Genomic DNA, 23,511 nt, shown 5'->3' on the forward strand with positions numbered 1-23,511 from the left:
ATAGTCTGTTCACTTGGCTGTGTCTCTTGCTCACAACAGACCCACGAGATTCTTGAAAGATGCGGCAACGTTGGCCCGGAACCATCTCGCGAATTCCGCCTTGGCGACGAGGCGGTGCGACGAGGCGACGCGAGGCGTCTAGAATTTCCCTCGAGTTACACCTGCCCAGGGTCGACCTGTCGCCTGTCGGGGCAAAAACCACCCAAATCCCTCGGAGATCCTCCGTAAAAAACCGAGGATTTTCGCTCGGGCGCGAAATCCGACCGCGGAACACGCGACCGCCAGGTAACCGCATTACGTTGTAGGGGTGCCACGGGACATACGCGGTTTTCGCGGGGGGCTTTGATACGTGGCAGTGGCGGGTCGCGTTTTGCGATGGATCGAGTGATCTGTCATTTTAAACCTATGGGAAAGGATCGATTACCAGGGTGTACTTTAAGAATCGATTATTTACTTCACTGAAAAAAAAACTCTGGCCGTGGGAGCCGAAATTACGGGCTATATAGAGATACCGTCCGTTCCGGGCTCAAAGGCCGGAAATTCCGGCTGCTGGAGCCGTAACTTCGATTGCTCCGGGTTCAGAGGCCGAAGCTACGGCTCCAGCAGCCGGAATTTCCGGCCTTTGAGCCCGGAACGGACGGTATCTCTATATAGCCCGTAATTGCGGCTCCCACGGCCGGAGTTTTTTTTCAGTGTGTAGCTTCAGATGGAGGATATCGAATCATGCTGCGTAGGCCGGGAATGGATTCGTTCTTGCCGGCTGAGAGGCTGAAATAAGACGCCGATTCCTCTTTCGGGCTGAGTCAGATGGGGATGATAGCGCTTTTCCCCCAGCCGCGTATTCAGAGTTGCGTTGAAATATTCAGTGCGGTTTGACCTCTTTTTAAAATTGGACGCTTTACAGGGTTGCCTGTGAGAAATCATTGGAAAACTACGACGCTTTTAACTAGAGTTTCTCGGATTTTTTTCAGTCAGCTCCAAAGAACAAGAGGAATCCTCTACTGACCTATTCTACCGTGCCATGTAAAAACGCCGTATGAGCCTTCAGGCGTTGCCTTAATTGGATGAGTGGAATGAGTGGAATTACGTTCTTTCATCCGGGGGATGACAATGTTCGTATTTTTTTTATGAAGTTTGGCAGCGGTTCTCGGCGCGAGGACTAAGATGAAGAATTTGAAAAATCCGCCGGGAGGACCGAGTAATTGGTCGAAAGAATTCGCAGCGACTTCTCGTCCGGAAAAAAGGCTGATTACAGGAAACCGCTCCATAATTCGCACCGAGTTTCCGCTCGGCAATCGAAAAGAGCGTCAGGATTATTGCACAATCTGCTCGATCCGATTACATGCAAAATCGAGGAAGGACGCCTCTCAAAGCAGTAGTGCTTGCTTCGTCTCATAATGACTGTTGATCGTGGATTTCGATGATTGGCGTGAGTTTGTCAAACTATACGTCTAGTTTGTAAAAACGGCTTCTCGTCTACAGATAAATGACTGAGGAACGTTCGTGCTGAAAATTAACTAATTAAGTTTTGGAACAGAGACTACAGCACTATCAATCATCGATATCAATACAATATAAAATCAGTTGAAAAATTGAAACAGTTCCTTCAACTTTTTTTGGAGATTTTAGAGAATTGTTTTCAGCAAGAACATATCCTGACATGTTTACAGGCTGGAATTTCGAATTTCCCAAAATAATTCACCAAAACGATTGCAATTTGAAAAATTTGCACTCAGCATCTTCCGAACTGTTTTAGAATCTGGAATCTATCAGTTGATCGAACAACTATCGCGTAGGATTCCCACAGTAGGACTTAAGATCCTCCTTCACAGGAACGAACCATGAAACTTTGACTCATTCTTCGCTGTGGCAGAAGGGTTGCAATTTTTCAAGAAAAATAAAATCTCGAAATTTCATGGTAAATACATCATGAATTTCAGAAAGATATGAAAAACACCGAAAAGTATCTTTCGCTACGTTAAACTTTGATAAACGCAAAATTACATACTTTTGGCTTTTCGGAGTTCTTCGGTGCGTGTTGTATACCCATACCCAACCCCTGAAAATATGTTTCGTACTTTTCATATTTTTCACACCTGTGTGAAATTTCATGAAATATTCCGCGGAAATGTTCAATAATTCATAATTTTCATTTCACCCGTGCAACCCTGAGTGGCAACGGTGTGAGAAATACGGAGCCGGGTTCCGATTGCGCTCTCTGGCGGGCGGCGGGCGCGATGCGGAAGTAAAGCAGTGCCGAGCTAGCGCGAGCACGGGAGCAGCCCCTAACGATTGACGAATGTTCGACATTCCCGAGCCGAATGTTTCCCTTTAATGAAACATTCCACGTTCCGTCTTTTTTCACCGTCATCCGGCCCTCGCTTTTCCCTCCTTTTCCTCCGCTTCCTCCCTTCCCTTCCATCCGTCAAACCCGACATTGTTAACTTTCCCAGGCAGCGGAAAAAGCCCGCACGGCTGCCAACTTTTCCGCGCCGCGGCATGGGAGAAATTGTAAAAAAATATAACAAACGAGATTTTTTTTTTTTGGACAACTTTTAGTTAGGACACAACTACTAAGTATTTAGTATTTTAACCCCACCCAAAAAAGTATTAACTCGTCGGTTCTCGTGCGAAGGAACGTAATGTGGATCCATTTCTGATTGGTTCTCGTATTATAGGCCTCCACAGTGTCACAAACGGTAATAAAGATTACACTTTACCACCTGCAAAGATGAAAATCCGGATTGGACCGAGGGATTACGGGTTCGACAAGGAACAAACGGAATGAGAGAAGGAGCAGAGAAAGGGATTTGAGAATGAGCCGATCAAAGATTACCAAAAACGTTCGACTGGTGTAATCTTTATTCCCGTTTGTGACTCCACGAGGGGACGGGGGTTGTCTTAACTCTCAGTATAAATAGAGTCCCTTTATACTTTAGCGTCCAGCCCACGTACAAACTGGGGCTCTCAAACTGGCACTAATTCTTCTATTTCTCAGCCATTTCTGCACGGAATGCCTTGAAAATTTCAAGATCTGATCTGTGATGTATCCCAAACACATCGGTTACCCTCAAAGATCGTCGGCCCGACGATCTTTGAAAGGCAACAGTCAACAGTTCCATCGATGAGCCTCTTTGAGGCCCCTAGTTGGTAGGTGGGCTGGACGCTTGAGAGTCAAGACAACACCCCCTCATGGAGTCACTAACGGGAATAAAGATTACACAAATTGAACGTTTTTCGTTCGACCCATTCTCAAATTCCTTTCTCCGTTCCTTCTCTCATTCCGTTTGTTCCTTGCCGAACCCGTAATTCCCTGGTCCATTCCAGATTATTATCTTTGCAGTCGATGAAAATGTAATATTTATTCCCGTTTGTGACACCGTGAAGGCCTAAAATATGGAAACCATTCAGAAATGGATTCACATTGTCTTGACTCTCAGAAGGGACTCTAAAGGCGACGAACGGCAACACAGGTCACGCGCGCGACTTTCATAATTTCCCGGCCATACTTTTCAATTTTCACGAAATAATCAAGCGGCACACGGAAACAGTGAGGTTTCCGTCCCCCTTCAACCCTTCCGCGAGCCTTTACGACTCCCCCGACGCAGGTGAAATAAACGACGCAGCCGCGTTGCCCGGGAATTGAAAGGGTCGTTCGGGGAGGAGCCCCATTGTGTCAACCCTCCGTTAATCCCTCTAACGCCAGCGCTCTTACGGGGTGGAAGACTCGACGGGAATCGCACATGAGTTCTTTCTGCGGCCACCGATTCAATTAGGGGCGATCGCACGATTTTCTCGCTCCCTCTAAGACCGAAACGTGATACGCGTCTCAGGTCATTCCCGAAAGAGGGATTTTAATGGACCACTACGCTCCCGAGCTAAGTAAGAACGCCGTATGAACCTCCAGGCGTTGCCAAATTACCCTTGATAAAACGCGAATTTCTTGGTAAAGATTTTGAATATTTTCCTTCCAATTTTCGGAAAATTTTGTTCGCAATTTCACCTAAAGTTCCTGAAAATTTCAAGGAAAAATATCAGCAACTCTCCTCGAAAATGGACGTTTTATCGAAGGAAATTTGGCAACTCTCGAACGTTTATACGGCGTTTTTGCGTGGCACAGCAGTATGCTCCCGTGTTACGAAGAAACGCCGTATGCGCCTTCAACGTTGCCAAATTTCCTTCGTTTCGTAAGAATTTTCAGGGAAACTTATGGACATTTTTCTCTCGATTTTTCAGATAATTTGATTCGCAATCTAACCAATAGTGCCTAAAAATTTCAAAGAAAAGTATTCATAACTTTCCTCGATAATAAATGTGTCACGGGGAGACATTTGGCAGCATCTTTATGTTGATACGGCGTTTCTTTTCAGCGCGGCAGTAAAAGAAAAGTAAGAATTAAACCACCACAGAAACAAGGCAGGGTTATACAAAATGTTTTTAATTCATGGTTCCCGCCCAAGCTTCAGAGAGAGTTTCTGACTGGTTACTGGAAAGTGAACGCAATGGACTACATTTTCCGGCTCATCTTAAAATGTGTGTGGGGGAACTGATGGTACATAAGTTGTTTTGAGCCAGAAATTTTAGTTCCATGTTTTAAGGAGGTAGTCCCACTTAAGCAATTTTCTCATCAAAATTTCACGCAGAACACGTTCAACATATAGAAAACCAGAGATACGAGTAGTCCCTAGGCGAGGCTGCTTTGTTTAGATTAACCAATAGAGAGGAGGACCTTAGAGGGCGCGAGGCGCCCTCGGGGGTTGGCGGTTGGCGGTTGGTTCAATTTTGAGTTAGTGATTGTTCTTCGACTTAATTCATATGAGCCCAATTTTAAAAGGATTGATGCTAAAATTATTGATCTTTGTACTAGAGATTCTACATGAACCTTTGGTAATCATACGTACCTCCTAATGCCATTATCCGACTTATCCGATCTCCATGTCGAAAACGATAATATAGATCTAACTTACGTTACAGCACACACAAACAATAAAGAGAGGTAAGGGGTGCTCGGAAAAAAAGCTCACCTGCAACAGAAAAGAGAAAAAGAAACATTAGTCAACAAATTAGTTAACTGGCAGGTGTTGGACAAGCGAAAAGAAATATTTTTTTTTCAGAGAACGCCGTGATAAAATCTTCAAGAATCGTCCGACGATGAGATAATTGAGACAAACGACGAACTGCCGATTCAATTGCTCGAAATTCCATTGCTGGGCTCCAGTGTGAGTGCCAAGTTGAGCTTGGACCGTCCCGAGCGGCCAGACCCCCCCCCCCCCCCATTATTTCGACCAAATAACTTGGCCCCGGTGCCCCTGCTCATCGCTCACTTTCGCACGGGTCTCGTGCTACAGGAGTAACGACCTAACTTAATTTTCCTGTTCGTCCCGGGATGATTGGAGACGTACGGACCGGAGGGCTCGAATGAGCATGAGGTTACGTCATTTTTGTGGGGAGGTGGACGAGTTATGATCCTCCCCGAACTAATTTCCAGGCACTTGATCCCTGCGCCTCTCGTTGGCTCCGCGTCCCTCCCAGGGGTGGCAGTTGGAACTCTTCCGTGGAGTGACCTCTCGACTTCGAGCAGTAGTTCCTCGATGATTTGTTCAATCTTCTTCTTTTTTCTCTTATTCACTGGAAAAAAACCCACATTGGATCTAGAGTTCAGACTCTTGAAAACATTGACAAGAAAAAGGACTCTTGATTCAATCGGATTTAAGCTTAAATCAAAAGGAAATCCGCTCAAATTAAGAGGCTTGGTTCTTGATTTAAGCTTGAATCTGATTGAATCAAGAGTATTTTTTCTTGTCGACGTTTTCAAGAGTCTGAACTCTGGATCCAATGTGTTTTTTTTTCCAGTGTTTGTCTGCAAGGGAACGAATTGGGATCTCGGCAACAAGTCAGATTTGTCGTTTGAGTATTCGACGGCCGACAAAATAAATTAGTATGTTGAACTATCATCACGGTTCAGGGTGTCTCGCTTTTTTTCACTTCGGGAAATCCTGATTTTTCCTGATTTTTGACTGCGAGTTCCTGATTTCATAATTTTTCCTGATCAAATCCTGACTTCACGCAAGGTGAATGCAACTTCACAAAAATGGCTCGATAAAAAAATTCGATCGGACGGCCGACTTTTCTCAAATCCTGATGAAATCGGGATAATCCTGATTGACCTCAAAGCCTGATAGAATCGGGAGAATCGGGAATATCCTGATGTTAGACACCTTGTAGGTTGTTTAGAAAAAAATGCGAGGATTTCGAAGCGTTAGTTTCAACCTCTCAACTGCCACTGCAGTTAATGTTACATCCCTAAGATGTTGCCTTTCAAGAAGTTGCTTATCAACCATCATACAGCGAAAAGTAGCGTTAATTCCCGAATTCAACTTCTGCTTCACTATACTTTATCACTTGGATTGTATGTGCAGGGCCCCCAAAATATGTAGTTTTTCGATTGACAGGAGAATCGCCGCACTACAGACATTGAAGTTAAGATGCAACACAGCCCACACTAAAAATCAAAGCAGTTCTAGCAGCTCCTTTATGAGGGGGGCAAAATTGGATCTCTCACTTCGAAAACGACCCAACTCGGGTTTTTTATGATGTTCATTTGTTGCGTGGAAACACTCCTTGCTGACTATTACGCAGTTTTTATCGTCCCCTGAAAAATTTCACTTTGCCGAGATAGGTCGTTTCCGAATTGGGAGATTCAATTTAAGTGCGCTATTTTGCTCCTGTTAATGACCGACGAATGTCGGGATGAATACTCATTTAGCAAGACGAATTCGGTTAGGGTTGCTAAACCAATGGCTAAAATCATGGGCCATGCGTCATACACGAGTCAAATTCATTGTCTCCGGGCTGAGAGTCACAGGTGAAACGGAGAAAGGGGCGGCTCACGCAGCTCAACCTCGGTGGCGCACAGTGGATCGAGTCAATAGGATAGGTCGAACAAAATCTGGAAACTTTAAAAGCTTATAACTCCGTTTATACAAAACTTTGAGGTTCTAAAAGTGGTTCCATTGATTTCCTCGTGGCATTGTCCTTTGTAAGCAGCCCTTAAAATTCAAAATGTGGCGAAATAAACAATCAGGGTTGCCACAGAATTTCGAAAATAAAATTCCCTGACAACTCCCTGATTTCCCTGACACATTTTGGCGAAATTCCCTGACAATTGAAAAGGTGACGGATGGTTAAAAAGGCATATTTCAAAATAGTTTTCAGGCAAAATTCGTTGTTCGAAACCTCAAACTTATTCTAGAAAGCAAAAGAAGGTGACTTAACAAATGTTCCTTGACATTATCGTCCTTTTTCCCTGCCATTTCCCGGTTTTCCCTGACTTTTTATTATTCCCTGACATTTCCTTGACACGATTTGGCGAAATTCCTTGACAATTTTAGATGTGACGAACGGTTAAAAAGGCATGATTGCAAAAAGTTTTGAGTCAAAATTTGTTGTTCGAAACCTCAAACCCATACTAGAGAGCAAATGAAGGTGATTTAAAAAATTTTCCCTAACATTTTCGCCATTTTCCTGACATTTCCTGGTTTTTCCTGACTTTTGATAATTCCCTGTCATTTCCCGGTTTTCCCTGACTATGGAAATTCTGTCCATTGGTTTCCTGGTGAAACTTTCGTCTAGATACACCCCTTAAAATTAGAAATGTGGTGAAATAAACATTAAAATTGGATTGCATTTTGCAAAAAGGAACCACTAGCATTGCAATGATGCTAAGATTGTGCAACTTCATGTTTTGCAATAAAATTGCGGAAATTTTGAAAAACTATGAAATTTAGATGGTAATTTTTGTCTTTTCACAGTTTTTAGCGAGTAAAATGGAAACTATTAATGGATAATCGGGTTTTTCCTCCAAGACAAAAGAAGTTGCACTATCTTAGCAACACTGCAATGCGAGTGGTTCCTTTTTGCAAAATGCAATCCAATTAACAGTTTCAGTTAAAAATTTCAGGTCCGATCCCTCTGATTGACTGGATCCACTGTGAGGCGAAAACGGCGCGGGGTCGCGAAAATGCAGGGCGCTCGAGCACGAGCAAGAGCAACAGCGACCCAGGAGCGGGCGAGCAGGTAGCGGGGCGGTGGAGGGGGCGGGGGTGCTGGGAGAGGCGGGGGAGGGTCGACCTTTCCTTCGGCCCGCTCCTGCTTCTAGGTCAATGCCATCGAATCGATACGATAAAACTTTACTCATTCGGTCCCGAGCCCCCCGCCACCCCCTGGCGGACCCATCCCGGTAGCTTCCCCGCGGAGGGCGGAGGGTGGCGGGGGGTGTACACCCGCACCCGGCCCGGCAGCGCAGCGCCACCGCGGGAACACAGACACCTGCCCGGGGTTGCTAGACTGCGTCACGGGAGAGGAGACACTCCGAGGAATCTTCCAGGCGTTCGCGTCGAGGGAGTTTTCTGCCGTCCGGAGTAAAAATCCCGTACCTCCATTCAACACTTTTTTCAATTTTCTCTCGACAAAATGCGCTTTTAAAAAAAAAACTAACAAATATCCATCCTTCATTTTTTCGATGCAACTCCGCCACACCATTAGGCACGAGAAATGAAAAAAATTAAGCCTTGTGGCAGTACCAGGGTGTCTACTAAAACAGGTTGGCCAAAAATCAGTGCTTTTTCAGTACATTCCCAAGAAATTCAGTACCTCCTCAACAGAAAAATTCAATACTTTTTCAGTGCTTCCATTCGACGAAATTCGAAACATTTCAAAAATTTGAATTTCTCACTCAAATTGAGACAAAAATGACAAAAAGTGAACAAGACTCTGGACCTTCTCTCGGAAATTCCGCACGTTTTCAGTGCTTCCGGATTCCCCTTCAAAAATCAGTACTATTTCCGGACTCGTAGACACCCTGAGTACGTGCTGGAAAAAAGGGGGACAAATTGAATGGAGTTACGGCGTTTTTGCTGGACGGCAGTTTTCTATACTTACGCTTCCCGAACCGTTGTTTCCCGTGAAAACACTTCGATGCCTAAAGTGTGAGAGCACGTATCTCCATTTGCGATGATCCGATAGCAGTGAAAGGTTGCAATTAAACATGAGAAGAAAGCTTTCGGGATGAAAAGTTGTCTCGGATTTTTGTTTTAAAAAAGCTGTTGAAAATCGGAAAATCCTCGAATTTGTGTCATGTGCTGCCGTGTATTCTGAGAGACAGGTCGGGGTTGGACCTTATAAATTAATTTTTGAATCGTCATTTTTAACCTGCCCAGAGACTACATCGATGGCTATTATGGCTTAAGTATGAGACCACGTATCTAAGTTTGCCAGATAGTGGAATCCTGGTCATTCGAGAAATTCGAATTTCTCGCTAAACAAAAATTACAAAAAATGGGGGGGGGGGGGGAATCCGAACCTTCTTGCGGACGCACTTTATCAGTACTTCCGGACCGCCCGGAATTTTCACCCGGAATTTTCGGAATTTCCGGACTTGTAGACACCCTGTTTATTTCTTACTTATAATCCTTCCCTTCATTTTCCTATACTGTTCCTTCACTCAGTTTCCCTTTTTTCAATTTTCCAGATGCAGATAGCCACTTTCATGGATGAGCCTGAAATGATAATTCCTGATTGCAAAATGCAGTCCAACTGATCATAAATGTTTAAAAAAAGGGGGAAGGGAGGGCCAATTAAATCCGGGGGAGGGCTTGAAACTTTCCGCACCCGTAAACACGGCTTTCCGGCTGATCCTGCTATACATCGACGCGTGCCCTCGGAAAAAACCACTGGAACCTTCCGGGGGCGGGGGGAGGGGGTGCGCCCCTGGGTGATAACATCGAGCTGACCGGCGGAAAGTGGGTGGCCTATCCATCACGGCGCGGCGAGGGGGAAGGGGGTGACGCGGACGTTCGGGAGGGCCGATTCTCTCCCCTGTCACTTGACCTCGATAGATAGAGATCTTGGAGACGGGTGCTCCAAACTCCATCAATCGCGCCGCGCCACCGGCTCGCAACTCCTATCTCCTTTGTTGACACTTGATTGTTGCGAGCGGGGGTGTTAAAACATGCAACCCGAGGACCCAATTACCGACCTGGGACTTTTTCGAGCGGATCGCGCCGTGTGTAGAGGGGGGCGTCCCCGAGAATAATTCGGACGGTTCTCTATGTCGAACGGCAGAAATAAAAAAAATGCTGCGAATTTCCTTGATTTAATACTGATTGTGAGCCTGATTTCTGACCATCTAAGGGGAAAAAAAGTCAGGGACAAAAACTCCAGTGCCAGAAGCGTCTAGCCCACCTTCAAACTAGGGGTCTCAAAGAGGCTCATCGATGGAACTGTTGACTGTTGCCTTTCAAAGATCGTCGGCCCGACGATTTTTGAAGGTAACCGATGAGTTCGAGGTACATCACAGATCAGATCTTGAAATTTTCAAGGAACTCCGTGCAGAAATGTCTGAGAAATAGAAGAATTGGTGCCAGTTTGAGAGCCCCAGTTTGTCAATTGTAAGTGGGCTGGACGCTAGATCAGGGTTGCCATAGAATTTAGAAAGTAAAATTACCTGCCACATTTTCGACGGTGAGTTATGCCAGGTGGTTAAAAAAACATGATATGAAATGATTTTCAAGTAAAATTTGTTGTTCGAAAGATCAAACACATTCTATCTCCCCCATTATCTCGCGTACCTTTTCGTTGCGGATACGCTCTCTTCTCGATATCCCAGCAGAATATCTCCAAAAGTCCGATTATTATTATTATTCACATTTTTCTGAAATTTCATGAAATATTTCACTTAAAATTTTAAGATTTTATTTTCCATGAAGAATAGCAACCCTGACTGGGTAGGAGACACCTCGAATACGGCCAACAAAGCAGATACCCGAGACGGTCCATCTCAAGTCGCGATTCTACGCACCTGAAACAACGATTTCACGCGCTTACGGAAAAAATGGGGGGAGCCCGGGACTAGACAAGTAAAGATGGAGTAATCCTTGACAGGGGTCGAGCCTGGTCCAGTGACGGAGTAGTGGTGGAGAGAGGGGGGGTCCGACTTGGGCGCTCCTGTCCCGACTTGGCAGCGGGCGCCACGGAGCCCAACGTGGGGGGCGGGGGGCGGACGGGGGACACGGCTCCCTTGTCCATCGCGACCGGACAGCGATGTGCGATGCATAATGCACGCGGCCTAGGCCTCGATCGCCGATCACGTGTTCCCAGCATCGCCAGCGCCGATATCGACGACAACGACGACACAGTCTTCGTGGCCTGAGACCGACACGGCTACTGCTCCAGGCGGAATACAGGGTCCTCCAACAACGCACTGTTCAAATCGAGGAGTGAAATGGAGATGTTGCATGTGTGAGGAATTTGCGATTTGACTAATATTCTTATGTAAATGTTCGCGAGAAACAAGATGGTGCCACTGATTTCCTCTGAAATCAACTCCCGAGCTCAAAAAAATCTCTCAAGTTGAGGCCAAAATGAAAGGGATATCCCACGTTATCCTGAGAGTCCACGTCTATATCAAGACAAACTTTCCATGCAAAGATAGGGAGCAAATACATTGACAGGGCTGCCACTTTATTTGGGGACTCCAAAACTGAAAACACGGCAACCCTGCTAATGTATTTGCTCCCTATCTTTGCATGGAGAGTTTGTCTTGATGAAGACGTGGACTCTCACGGTAGGATGGGATATCCCCTCCATTTTGGCCTCAACCTAAGAGCTTTTTTTGAGCTTGGGAGTTGATTTCAGAGAAAACCAGTGGCACCATCGTGTTTCTCGCAAAATTTTACATAATAATCAACAGTCAAATCGCAGATTCCTCACACATGCAACATCTCCATTGTAATCTTGCACGCCGATAGATGAGGGTTGCCAAGAATTAAAGAGCTCCCGCAACGACTGTCTACGAAAATGGAGGTAGAACGTATGGATGCAGCCATATTGCATAGATAAGTTTGCATCCTAAGCACCCATGGGCCTTGTCATTGGAGCGGGTCACTGAGACAAATTATTGTTTGGAGGAGTCATCCGGATGTTTGCAAATGAAATAATAGCACTGGCACAGATTAAAATTCCTTCCATCCAATTAACTCCGGTTGAGGACGAACTTGGATTCCGAAGGCTTTTCGCTGCTTCTACACTCCAATATTACAGCTTTTAATCGCCCACCATACAATGTTCGTAGATATTTTCCCCCAAAATAAGACAAAATTAAACGGAGAATGTGGCAAACTGGCTCAAACAAGTCCGAGTAGTGATAAGATACAGTAATAATAACAACAACGGTCAAAAACGAACCTATCTGATATGGATCTCTGATATGATCATACAGCTCTGATATGATTCTCAATCTCTGTTCGGTTTGCGGGAAAGTTCAAGTAGGTAGATGCCCTCTTTTAAAGGCAGATTTTCTAACGTACTATCTCTGAGTATTGCATAATAAATGATATGACGTCACAGCATAGGCACATAATCGCGAGAGCGGTTGAACCGGATTCAAGTTCAATGTTACCAGAGAGAAAAAAGTAATTTTAATCTGAAAGTAACTTTACCTATCATTTTGAGTGATTGATTGAAGTTGGAAATATGTAAAGCGACAATTAGGTTGTTATGAAGGACCAAAAACAAAATGTAGGCACAGGTACACAGTGAATTCCTTCAAAAAAATAATGCTTGGTTCATTTTCCAGGAGGAACATCGTTAATTCGATATAAAAATTAACTTTGGGCTGTAGGGATTCCGGGTAAATTTTTGAAGGATAAACAATTTGAAATCACTATCTATTCAGCATTTGGTACAGGAATACTACAACACGGTCTCTACCTCAATATCGATAGCTGAACTTCATATTGGCGGGAAAACTTAACTTGACCGCAGGATGTTGAAGTGTCTTTTTCCAATTATAATTTTTTTGCTCCGGAAAAAAGCGAGATAATGTTCTTATTTGACAATTTTCACTCAGAAAAATAATTTCAAATTGAAGAGACAAGAATGTACTGCATGCAGAAAAGGAACAAAATCGGAGATAGTTTTCATGGCAGTGTTTAGCTCTTGATTTGTCTTTCCACACTTATTAATTTGTCTGACTCGCTACAAGGTACATTTTTTTCGCAACTTATCTTGAGAGGACATCCTGATTCCAACCCTCTCTTGCTCTCAATGCAAGGTAATCATTAATCAACACCTCGATCGTTTAGCATGCAACCGATAAAATTAATAAAAATACCGAGGTAGGGTTGCCACAAAATTTACAAAATGGAATTCCCTGACATATTTTGGTAAAGTTTCCTGACAATTGAAGATATGGCAGGTGGTTAAGAAGACATAATTGAAAATAGTTTTAAGGCATTTGTTGTTCGAAACCTCATTCTAGAAAGTAAATAAAGTTGATTTAACAAATTTTCCCTGACATTTTCGTCATTTCCCCTGACATTTCCCAGTTTTCCCTGACTTTGAAAAAATTCCCTGACATTTCCCCCCTTTCCCGGCATTTTCTGACTATGGCAACCCTGGAGATGAGATTAATCTCTGAAGATAGATTGAACTGCTTTACCTTTATGAAAATAGACGATAAAATCATGCATCTCCGTTTCTTGAATATCGACGATGAATTCACCATCTGGCTGAGGGAAGTAGTTATACTCGCTCACCACAATCGGGAAATTGTACTCCATTTTTACGCAGTGTAATCCAACGGCAACTCAACAGAAAGTCATCAAACTCAACAGTTTGATAAAAACGGTTTGATTAAGCGACGAAAGTACACGATTCTGTTTTCTACGGCTTGAAAATCCGTTGGATTCGGACAGAGTTCAGAAAAAGTATTTCAATGCCTCGAATCCTCGTTAGGATTTAATTATAAATGCGCACTGGTTATTAGCCGAGGTGGATGTGTCTTGGAAATGGATTAAAATTCGAATCACGGAAAGTTGAACCGATGACACAATGGAAAAATAAAGCTGACTTAAAGAGATTATGAGTGTTTGAGTCTTATCAGCGAAATATGTATGCAGAAGGTATACACTGGATCTTACACTATGACCGTGTTTCGGCTAAAATTGAAACTTGCATTTTGTGACAGCTTGCCGGCTTTATTACGAACAACAATTTCAAGTGTTAATTTTTTGGGCGACTGGGTGACACACCTATTGTTAGAAAATATTGAAATAAAAAAAAAAAAATTTCTACACACCATCCAGCAAAATTTTCTTCGCAAGCCTCTAATTTTTTTGCAAATTCAAAGAAAAACGGGTTAATTGGGGTACTTAAGAATGTAAATGAAAAGAAAATTAAAGTAGACAGTGCTAAACGCACTAGTTCCTACTAATACGTATAAGTACACCTCAAATCGAAGGTACTTAATTACAGAATTAGGGCACGATGGTAATTATGGATAAACGGCTGAAAAACGACACGATGAAACTAGGAAGAAGCCAAGGGGAAACTAGACTCAACACTGGAAAAAAAAACACATTGGATCTAGAGTCCAGACTCTTGAAAACATTGACAAGAAAAAGGACTCTTGATTCAATCAGATCTTTGCTTAAATCAAAAGGAAATTCGATCAAATTAAGAGGCTTCGTTCTTGATTAAAGCTTAAATCTGATTAAATCAAGAGTATTTTTTCTTGTCAATGTTTTTAAGAGTCTGGAATCTGGATCCAATGTGTTATTTTTTCCAGTTTAATTACAGAATCAGGGCACGATGGTAATTGTAGATATAGACGGCTGAAAAACGGCACAATGCAACGAGGAAGAAGCCAGGGGGAAACTAGCCTCTACGAACGAACGTAAAATATCTCGAATATTAACAGCGAGGAGGCAAAACGAATTGTGATCGATGCAAGTGCTTAGAAAAAAATCCAATCCGAACGCGAGAGTTACAGCGTACATAGAACGCGGTTCTGAGCGATCACACATGTATTGTCGGATGCAGTAGTGAATGAACGATTGCAATTTTACGACTTCGTAACTTGGTAACGGCTGCAATTCTAAGGTGTTCGCGGTGACGCAAGTAATCGCAAATCGGAGTCACCTGAACACACTCATTTTCACTTTCGAGAGTGACTCACGAACGCGGAACCCTTTCGGTGAGTACCCAACCAACGGTGTGTTCGTCTCGAGATTTAAGCGCCACGCTTTTGATAAGAGATAAGACACGAGAGATAAGAGGCCGTAAAAAAGGCATGGAGTACATGTGCTCTCTGAAAGTAAGTGAACGATGCTGCTGAGACTTTAAGTGGAGTGAATCACGATGACGCAATTGACAGGGGCCTCGGATACTTTTCGAATTCGAAATTTTCTGTTTGCTTCCTGAATTTTCTCTGCGTTTGCATAGAGAGATAAGTATAAAGCATTGAAAACTGAATCACTATTGGTACCGAGGTTTGTGCCCTGGTTACACGCTCAAATTCCGATCAAAATGATGGCCAAGATGGTGGTCGAAAGTTATCTAGATTAATGTGTAAAATTAATTAAAACAGCGTGTTGATTGAAATAAGCATGAAATAAGCACGGTTGTGTGGAAATCAGATGAAGGATGAGCCCCACAGCTCCATCAAATTTTTGCAGGCCGCAGAAATTTGATGGTAGATAGTGCGCACCAGTCACCATTTGATCGGAAATTGATGGAAATTTGAGCGTGTAACCAGCACATGAGAATTGTCATCTGATGTTGATATGGAGCGTCGAGAGTTAGATTTCCCGCCAAGCTCCAGGCGATTTCCACGAATTATTTAACTGATTCAAGTTCCCTATGCTTCTGTTGTTCTTTCTGTTGGTAAAATCTCTTCTACAAGTTCAAACTGTAGGCTTTGAGGCTGCTATCCGTGCTCTTGTGAGCCCTCCTAATTTTAGAGTGTTGGCTTGCGAAGAAAATGTTGACAGAAACGGTCAAAAGCAGAGGAGCAGTTAAGGTGATTCGATGGACGCCATATTTTGTGTCAGAACGGCATGCGATATATCGCATCAATTGGTTCCATAATTTCAGCTACTCGTCATTTTTCTCCTATTTTGAGATCGCACTTCTGTTGTCAGGAGTCTAAAGCACTCACTTACCAATTTTAACAAAGAAATTTGACGTAATAAAGGCGTGGTTTTTTCAGAGAGAAAACATCGCATTCGAGTGCAGTTTCGATATCAGTATCGAATGCGATGTTTTCTCTCTGAAAAAACCACGCCTTTATTACGTCAAATTTCTTTGTTAAAATTGGTAAGTGAGTGCTTTAGACTCCTGACAACAGAAGTGCGATCTCAAAATAGGAGAAAAATGACGAGTAGCTGAAAATATGGAACCAATTGATGCGATAGATCGCATGCCGTTCTGACACAAAATATGGCGTCCATCGAATCTCACCTTAACTCTAATCTGCGCATTTTAAAAGCGTCTGCACCACATTTCCTCGTAGAAAGGCTCCTAATATTATGTAAAAACTAAGGTATGTAGAACTATGGAAACACTTTAAATAGAATTTCGAGGTAAAATCAATGCAGGGTGAAAGACCTGAGAAATCGCTGATAAAAAAGGGAAAATTCACGCTTTGAGCATAAGGCTAGGTACACTCTCGCACGTGGGTTGGCACTTGGCGCTTAGTTTGGCACTTTGCGTGTACAGTTTCCTCTCCGCCTTATCACTTTGCGTTATCAGTGCGGATGTCACAATGAATCGTATCTTCCGCCTAAAACGGCCGGACTGACAGACTGACACAGTTGATACCAACTTTTACACTATTTGATTGCGCGACATTACACTGAGAATCTACGTCTAAAACGGCACAATGAATCGTTGAAAATAATATGAGCTACATATATTTTGCAAAAACGCGAATCGGGCGCCTTTTTCAAAGGTCACAGACGTCTCGCGACGCAAGGTGGTTGAATAGCTTCTTCAGGGCGCCTTTTTCACAGTCACTGCAGGGCGATAGACCGCGTTTGGAAATCGATACAGTTCATATCACAAGTTTGAGAAATTGGGGCAGGCTTGGTTACAGGTATCCTCAGCCGCTTTTTCGCAATAATCGGGCGTCTCGCGACGAACGTTCCTCAAAACGGTTCTAAAGGGCGCCTCTTTTGCGGACACTATGCGTTACAGCACATGGAAGAATAGATCCAGTCTTTATTACGGATTTGAGAAGTTGAGGCCCGCTTGGATACATACATTTTTATCCTCAGGACAACTAAATAACACTACTTAGGGACGCCAGGCGTTGCCGTAGGGCGCCTTTTCGCGGCGATCGTTCTTCGAAACGGGTCTTGTGGGCGTCTATTGCAAGGGCGCTAGGCGTTTAAGCGCTCATAGGTACGGATTTGACACATTGAGGCGCGTTTGGGTACATGCATTCTCGGCTTCACCAACACCGATTCGGGCGCCGTTTGCGCGGGCGTCGAGCGTTGCCCTAGGGCGCCTTTTTCGCGGCGATCGTTTTTCGAAACGGGTCTTGTGGGCGCCTGTTATAAGAGCACTAGGCGTTCAAGAGCTTAAAAGAGCGGATTTGGCACATTGAGACGCGTTTGGGTCCATGTATTCTCACCTTCACCAACACGGATTTAGGCGCCGTTTTCGCGGGCGTCAAGGGTTGCCCTAGGGCGCCTTTTTCGCGGCGATTGTTCTTCAAAACGGATCTTAAGGGCGCTTGTTATGAGGGAACTAGGCGTTTAAGAGCCTAAAAGAACGGATTTGACACATTGAGGCGCGTTTGGGTTCAAGTATTCTAACCTCACTAACACCGATTCGGGCGCCGTTTTCGCGGGCGTGAAGCGTTGCCCTAGGGCGCCTTTTCAGCGGGCGCTAGGCGTTTGAGGACGAGGGGCGTTCTCCGGAGCGGGCGCGACAGGAACGCGAACGTGAAAACGGCGGCGAGCGCGGCGACGAAGATCATGGCGACGACGACGGTAAACAAACGAAATGGCGGTGGGCGTCGACTGGGGACGCAATCGCGGCAGCGGGCGGAATGCGACTGCCGACTGGAGCCGCGGCTGGAGTCAACCCGACGGACCGACCGCCGACGTGCCCGATCGCCCGCCGGAACCGCGACTTCGGCGACGGTCGACCGAGATTCGCCGCACGATTTGGCAGCGACCCGGTTGCCGGATTGCAGGAGAAAATTGCCTGATTTTGTGTAGGAGTATGTGGAATAAGCAGAGAAGCGGCAACGGTGGTGTTCGTCTGATCGAGTCGGACGAGCACGCACAATGAGCGGTTCTGATCGATCCAGAGACAAACCGAGACGTTCCACTACATGGAGCTAACAGCCAGCAGGGTGTCTACTAAAACAGGCTGGCCAAGAATCGAAACTTTTACAGTACTTGTTCAGTAGATTCTCAAGAAATTCAGTACCTCCTCAACAGAAAAATTCAGTAATTTTTCAGTACATCCAAAGACGAAATTCGAAAAATTTTAAACATTTGAATGTATCGCTCAAATTGCGACAAAAAAATGAAAAATATTCCGGATTTTCTTGCGGAATTTCCGCACTTTTTGAGTACTTCCGGACGGCCTTAAAAAATCAGTACTATTGCCGGAAATTCCGGACTTGTAGACTCCCTGCTGGTGATAGTGGCGAGTCTGACGGTAGAGGATTTCTGCCTGTGCCACATTTAAACGAATGAACACCCCTCTTTTGCTCCCTGGCGTTTGAGTCTCTTCCCAGCGAGTGCTGGAGGCTCTTATTCTACGTTAAAACCGGTAGCATCAAGAAATAAGATCATCGATGTCTTTTCCAGCCCTCTGATTGGCCAGCGATTCAAATTGAGGCTTCCAGTTGGACTGTGGAGAGGAGCCTTAAAAGGAGCATTAAAAATATGAAATCCATCGCATGTCGACTTCTGTTGCTAAGCTTCCTTTCGTGTGACCAGGTGACTTCTCTGCAAGATCCACATCGCCACGACAAATCTTTGATTATTTCCTTAGGGACACGGGGTAAATACTCTTTTGGAAGCTTTAACGACCAACACAAAGGCCAAAAATCAACAAAAGGGTAGAGTGAGCGTTCTGCTACTACGCTCTTGAGAAACTTGAAGGACAAAAACAAGACTTTAAAACAGAAAAGTTGGTGATAAAGCCAACGTTCATTAAAAATCAGCATAAAGCTAAACATCTTAATTCACACTGGGAAAAAAACACATTGAATCTAGAGTCGAGACTCTGAAAAACATCGACAAGAAAAAAATACTCTTGCTTCAATCGGATGTTTGCTTAAATCAAGAACCAAGCCTCTTAATTTGAGCGGATTTCCTCTTGATTTAAGCTTAAATCTGATTGAATCAAGAGTATTTTTTCTTGTCAATGTTTTCAAGAGTCTGGACTCTAGATCCAATGTGTCATTTTTTTCAAGTGCAGAGGGAAAAAGCTCAACTAATGTTGCACCCAACTAAACATCTTGAAGGAAAATTGTGCTCGCATGAGCTTTTTCTCTCTGTATTGAGATTTGCAGCTTTATGCTGATTTTTAACGTACGTTGGTTACACCAACTTTTTCTGTCTGAATGACTTGTGCGTCTACTGCAATCAGTTTGTGCTTTAAAACACGTATAACTTATATATTTACCGTCTCATCACCAGTGCAAGTCGGTTGCGCACAAAAAGAAAAACTTCTGAAGCTACTGTGCGACGTGAGACTGGAAGACAAAGACAACGAGTAACCAGTTGCAACAGTGGCATAATATAACGCACAAGCACACACTCGACAAAACCTTGAGCCGAGCTGTGCCGCGCTGCCATACTTGCCGACTCGGATTTGATAACGCTACAATAACGCATCTCTTGATAATGACACTTTTCATAGTAATAGTGGCCGCGGCCGTCAAACCGCCCGTGTTAGTGAACTCGACGTTGCGTACCCAATCAGCATAATCTATTCCATCGGGATTCAGGAGTTAATAACTCTGTTCCAGTTGATAGAGATGATTTGACGTACTTTACTTCGGCTGCTATGATGATATTGCACAAAATTGGTTTCAAAACTGAGTAAATACGCCAATGCTGACGGCGGTATATTGTTTGGATACGACTATTCCTGTTCCTGTGACGTGTGTGTTGCATGATTAAAGAATTGAAGGCGTTTTGGTCGTGAATTGTGTTTATGTATGAGTCTTTTTGTCAGCCACTTTTTTAGGCATTCAGCCGATAGCGCTTTTTGATTTTGATCCGCCAATGAGATGAGTCACTTTCACAGTAATACAAGCAAATAAAACCTTACTTACTATGTGCATTCACTTTACATCATCTGCATGAAACGTCCGCGATTTTTTCCCCTCTTTTTTTCTCCTTTTTTTCAAGAGCTCTTTGCAGCCTAAAATGACTAAGTCAATTATAAGTGGGCCCCACAATGGTCATACTCCACCTATAAAGGTATTCTACACGAGACACGGTGTCCATTCTCTCTCTGGAAGGCGGGCCAATTACTGAAATTGATAATAGATAAAGAAAAACAGGGCATATGGAGGGATCTTACTGCTGGCGGCGGAAAGTTAAGATTGACAAAGTAGAGTAGTAGACTAACTAACGGAAACCCATTCGAGACCCTATATTTAGTGCATTAATTTCCTTCTTAATTTATGAAGAGCACCCATTTCAACCAACAGAATCACTCCACGGTCCCTTTTTCTTCCTTGTCTAAAGCTTTGTCTACCTTAGTCAGGCGCACATCCTGGCGAAGGCTAGGTGGCATTAGCTCCGTTTGGTGCCAGTGGTGGGCACTGAGGGCAAATTGACGTTTTGACGTTGCTGTCGCTGAACCACTCAAAATATACACTGGAAAATAAAACACATTGGATCTGGAGTCCAGACTCTTGAAAACATTGACAAGAAAAAGGACTCTTGAAAACATTGACGAGAAAAAGGACTCTTGATTCAAGCAGATCTAAGCTTAAATCAAGAGGAAATCCGCTCAAATTAAGAGGCTTGGTTCTTGATTTAAGCTTGAATCTGATTGAATCAAGAGTATTTTTTCTTGTCGATGTTTTTAAGAGTCTGGACTCTAGATCCAATGTTTTTTTTTTTTTTTTTTTTTTTTTCCCAGTGTACCTCCAGGCGTTACCGCGTTACCGGGCGGAATCAGCTGATCGTCTTCAGCGGCAACACCGTGTCACGTCGCCGAATCGATTTCGCGGGCTCATGAAAGTCAGCGCGTTATCGCTGGTTGGTAGTTACGGCGCATCTACGTTAACGGGGCGAGCTCCAGACAAAACGGATCCAACTTCATCGCCGGGAAACGATTATTCGGGTCAGAAGTTCCGGGTGATGAACCGCGAACTCACTGATTCCACGGACAGTATGGAGCGCAGATCAACCACCGACCGCGTCCATCGAGATTTGGACCGCGTTAAGCAAAAAGGAACCAAGCCACGTCAGCTATTGTCGAATTCAACCGGGGCCGGGCACTTTAATTTTGAACAAGAGAACGTTTGAGCGGATTCCTTTGAAACTTTTTTATGGAATTTTCTTCGTATATACTAGGCAGAAAATTCATGAAAATTTACACAAAAATCCGCACAACCGAATTCACATAAAAAATTAAGACAGTATGTCGGAGTTTCTTTAAGTTTTTTAAAGTTTTAAAATAAAATTTCTCATCTAATCTCGGAAAATCATGACAGATCTCAAAGGGTTGTTATTAGTTTACCACTATGAAATAGTTAGTGAAAAACTTGCAACGCCGCAAATTCAAATATGAAAGTATTTTATGTCACCGTCGGTAATAAGAACATGTAACTGCGCACTCGCTGCAGTATGATCTCAGCGATAATCGTATCTCCTTCCATCAAATCGAGGCCATACCTCGAAGGCGCTCTGAGCAACTATTCTGCCACGGAGGTATTGCACGGTATCACACGAAAATGAAGGCGCCACCGTATACCACTCTGTCTCACTGATTCCATGATGTGAGGCTCTTGTTCGATCACTATTTGTAAAACTTGGTGCTAATAGATATTTCCTGACGGGAGCCCTATTTTTTTCAAAATTAAGAAGTCAAAGATGGCGGAAGTGGCCTAAAATCATAGCGCCTAGAATTCTTGACCCTTACATGCTAATTCCCTGATTTTCAAAAGCTCTATATAGCTCATTCCCTGATGAGAAACCGAAGTTATCTTCCACTTCCCAGGGATTTTCTGGGGAAGAACTATATATTTTTTAAGAGTTCCCGCCAAGAATATCGGGGTATTTTTCAGCCGATTCTTTGGAGCACTTTTAAATGTTCAATTCCAAAAGCTTTCCTGATATTGCCATTATCTGGCCAACGAAAGCTTCTCCATTATTCTGACGATTTAAAGATTCAAATAAGTCATTCAACAGGTCAATAACGGCGGCTATATACACTTGAAAACGAAATGATTTCTAGGCGGTAAAAGAGGAAATTCCCTGATTATTTCCTGATTTTCCCTGACAGTTTTCTTTTCCTGATGATGAGTCCCGCTTTTCTCGGGTTTCCCGGTCCTAACACCATGTTTTTTTAAAACAAATTTAAGGTTTCTTTTTTTACTGCTATCACTGCTACTAGGGATCCTATCCTGGGTTCGGATTCTTCGGTTCATTCGAAACGCTGAAAAATTACGGCGAGGTCTTACAAAGAAACAATAGTGTAGCACCGTCGGACACAGATTCTATACGAAATTAGAGGCAATGCCATTCAGTCACACGAGTCGGGCGAAACGATAATTTGCGAAAAGGAAAAACAAAAACAGAAAGTGGAAAAAGAAATCATATGCAGAAGTAGCTTCTTATGAATAGTTATGAGCCTAAGATATGTTTAAGGTGCAAAAAATTCCAAGTCTTAAATTCGCGAGAAAGGTCAGCGGGCTAATTGTTGAAGTTGATAGACAAAGAAGACATAAGGAATAAGGTGCGATCCTATTGGTTGATATGGATGGTTTTTATAGACTAAGGGAGATAATGATGGACTAATTGAAGGGGCTCTCGTAGGTTGCCGTTATAGTTAGTCTATTACCTACCTCATTTGTCCATTGCAACCATCCGCTTCAACCAATAGGATCACTCATGTCCTTTTTGTCATCTTTGTCTACCAATTTCAACAATCAGCTCGCAGAACTATAGTATACTAGGGGGCTACGCCCCCTGGCCGCTACGCGGCCCAACCCCCTGAAGGCGCTCCGCGCCATCAATAGGCCGCTTCGCGGCCCTATTTTTACCCTCCTATCAGTGTTGGTTTTGTTTTCCCCCTAAAAAATTACGATATGAGGTATACTTTAATATTTAAAACTTTACTTAAAATTACTTTAAAATTAAAAGGACGCGTTTTGGAATGACTGTTTGATGAAATATTGCAGTAAAACAATGAACAATGATAGTCAGGTATTAAGTAAGACTTAAGGAGACGGGGATCGAACCCACACTGAGTTCTAGGTGGACGCTTTCGACGTCTTAGACGACTCGGCCATTGCCCGACATTAAGTCGCCGGCGCGAATCTTGTGTACATAAGTGTAGAGCTGATGCGCAGGCTACACGGCTACTGCGCAACCTCCTCGACCACTGCGCATCCTCCCGCGCATAGCGGTAGCAGTACCGGAGCATTCTGTAAACTCACTCACTTTTATAACGTGATTTTAAAAA

At 43.7% G+C, this 23,511-nt stretch overlaps 1 protein-coding gene across 13 annotated transcripts in view; it reads right to left on the reverse strand.

Moving 5' to 3' along the window:
- Positions 1–23,511, reverse strand: part of mtd (TLD domain-containing protein mustard) — a 573,843-nt gene that overhangs the window by 114,087 nt on the left and 436,245 nt on the right. Inside the window, exons 1-2 of one of the 13 annotated variants that reach the window (XM_072302179.1) lie at positions 16,447–17,881; positions 13,499–14,090 (exon numbers count right to left, since the gene is read on the reverse strand). The exons of the other annotated variants lie outside the window; for them this stretch is intronic. Of the exons in view, the coding sequence (XP_072158280.1) occupies positions 13,499–13,619 (121 nt within the window). The 5' untranslated portion in view covers positions 13,620–14,090; positions 16,447–17,881. Of the gene's footprint in view, positions 1–13,498; positions 14,091–16,446; positions 17,882–23,511 lie in introns of those variants that run through there. 13 annotated transcript variants of the gene reach the window in all.

This window comes from Bemisia tabaci, chromosome 7 (assembly GCF_918797505.1).
Source record: "Bemisia tabaci chromosome 7, PGI_BMITA_v3".
Classification (NCBI taxonomy): Eukaryota; Metazoa; Arthropoda; class Insecta; order Hemiptera; family Aleyrodidae; genus Bemisia; species Bemisia tabaci.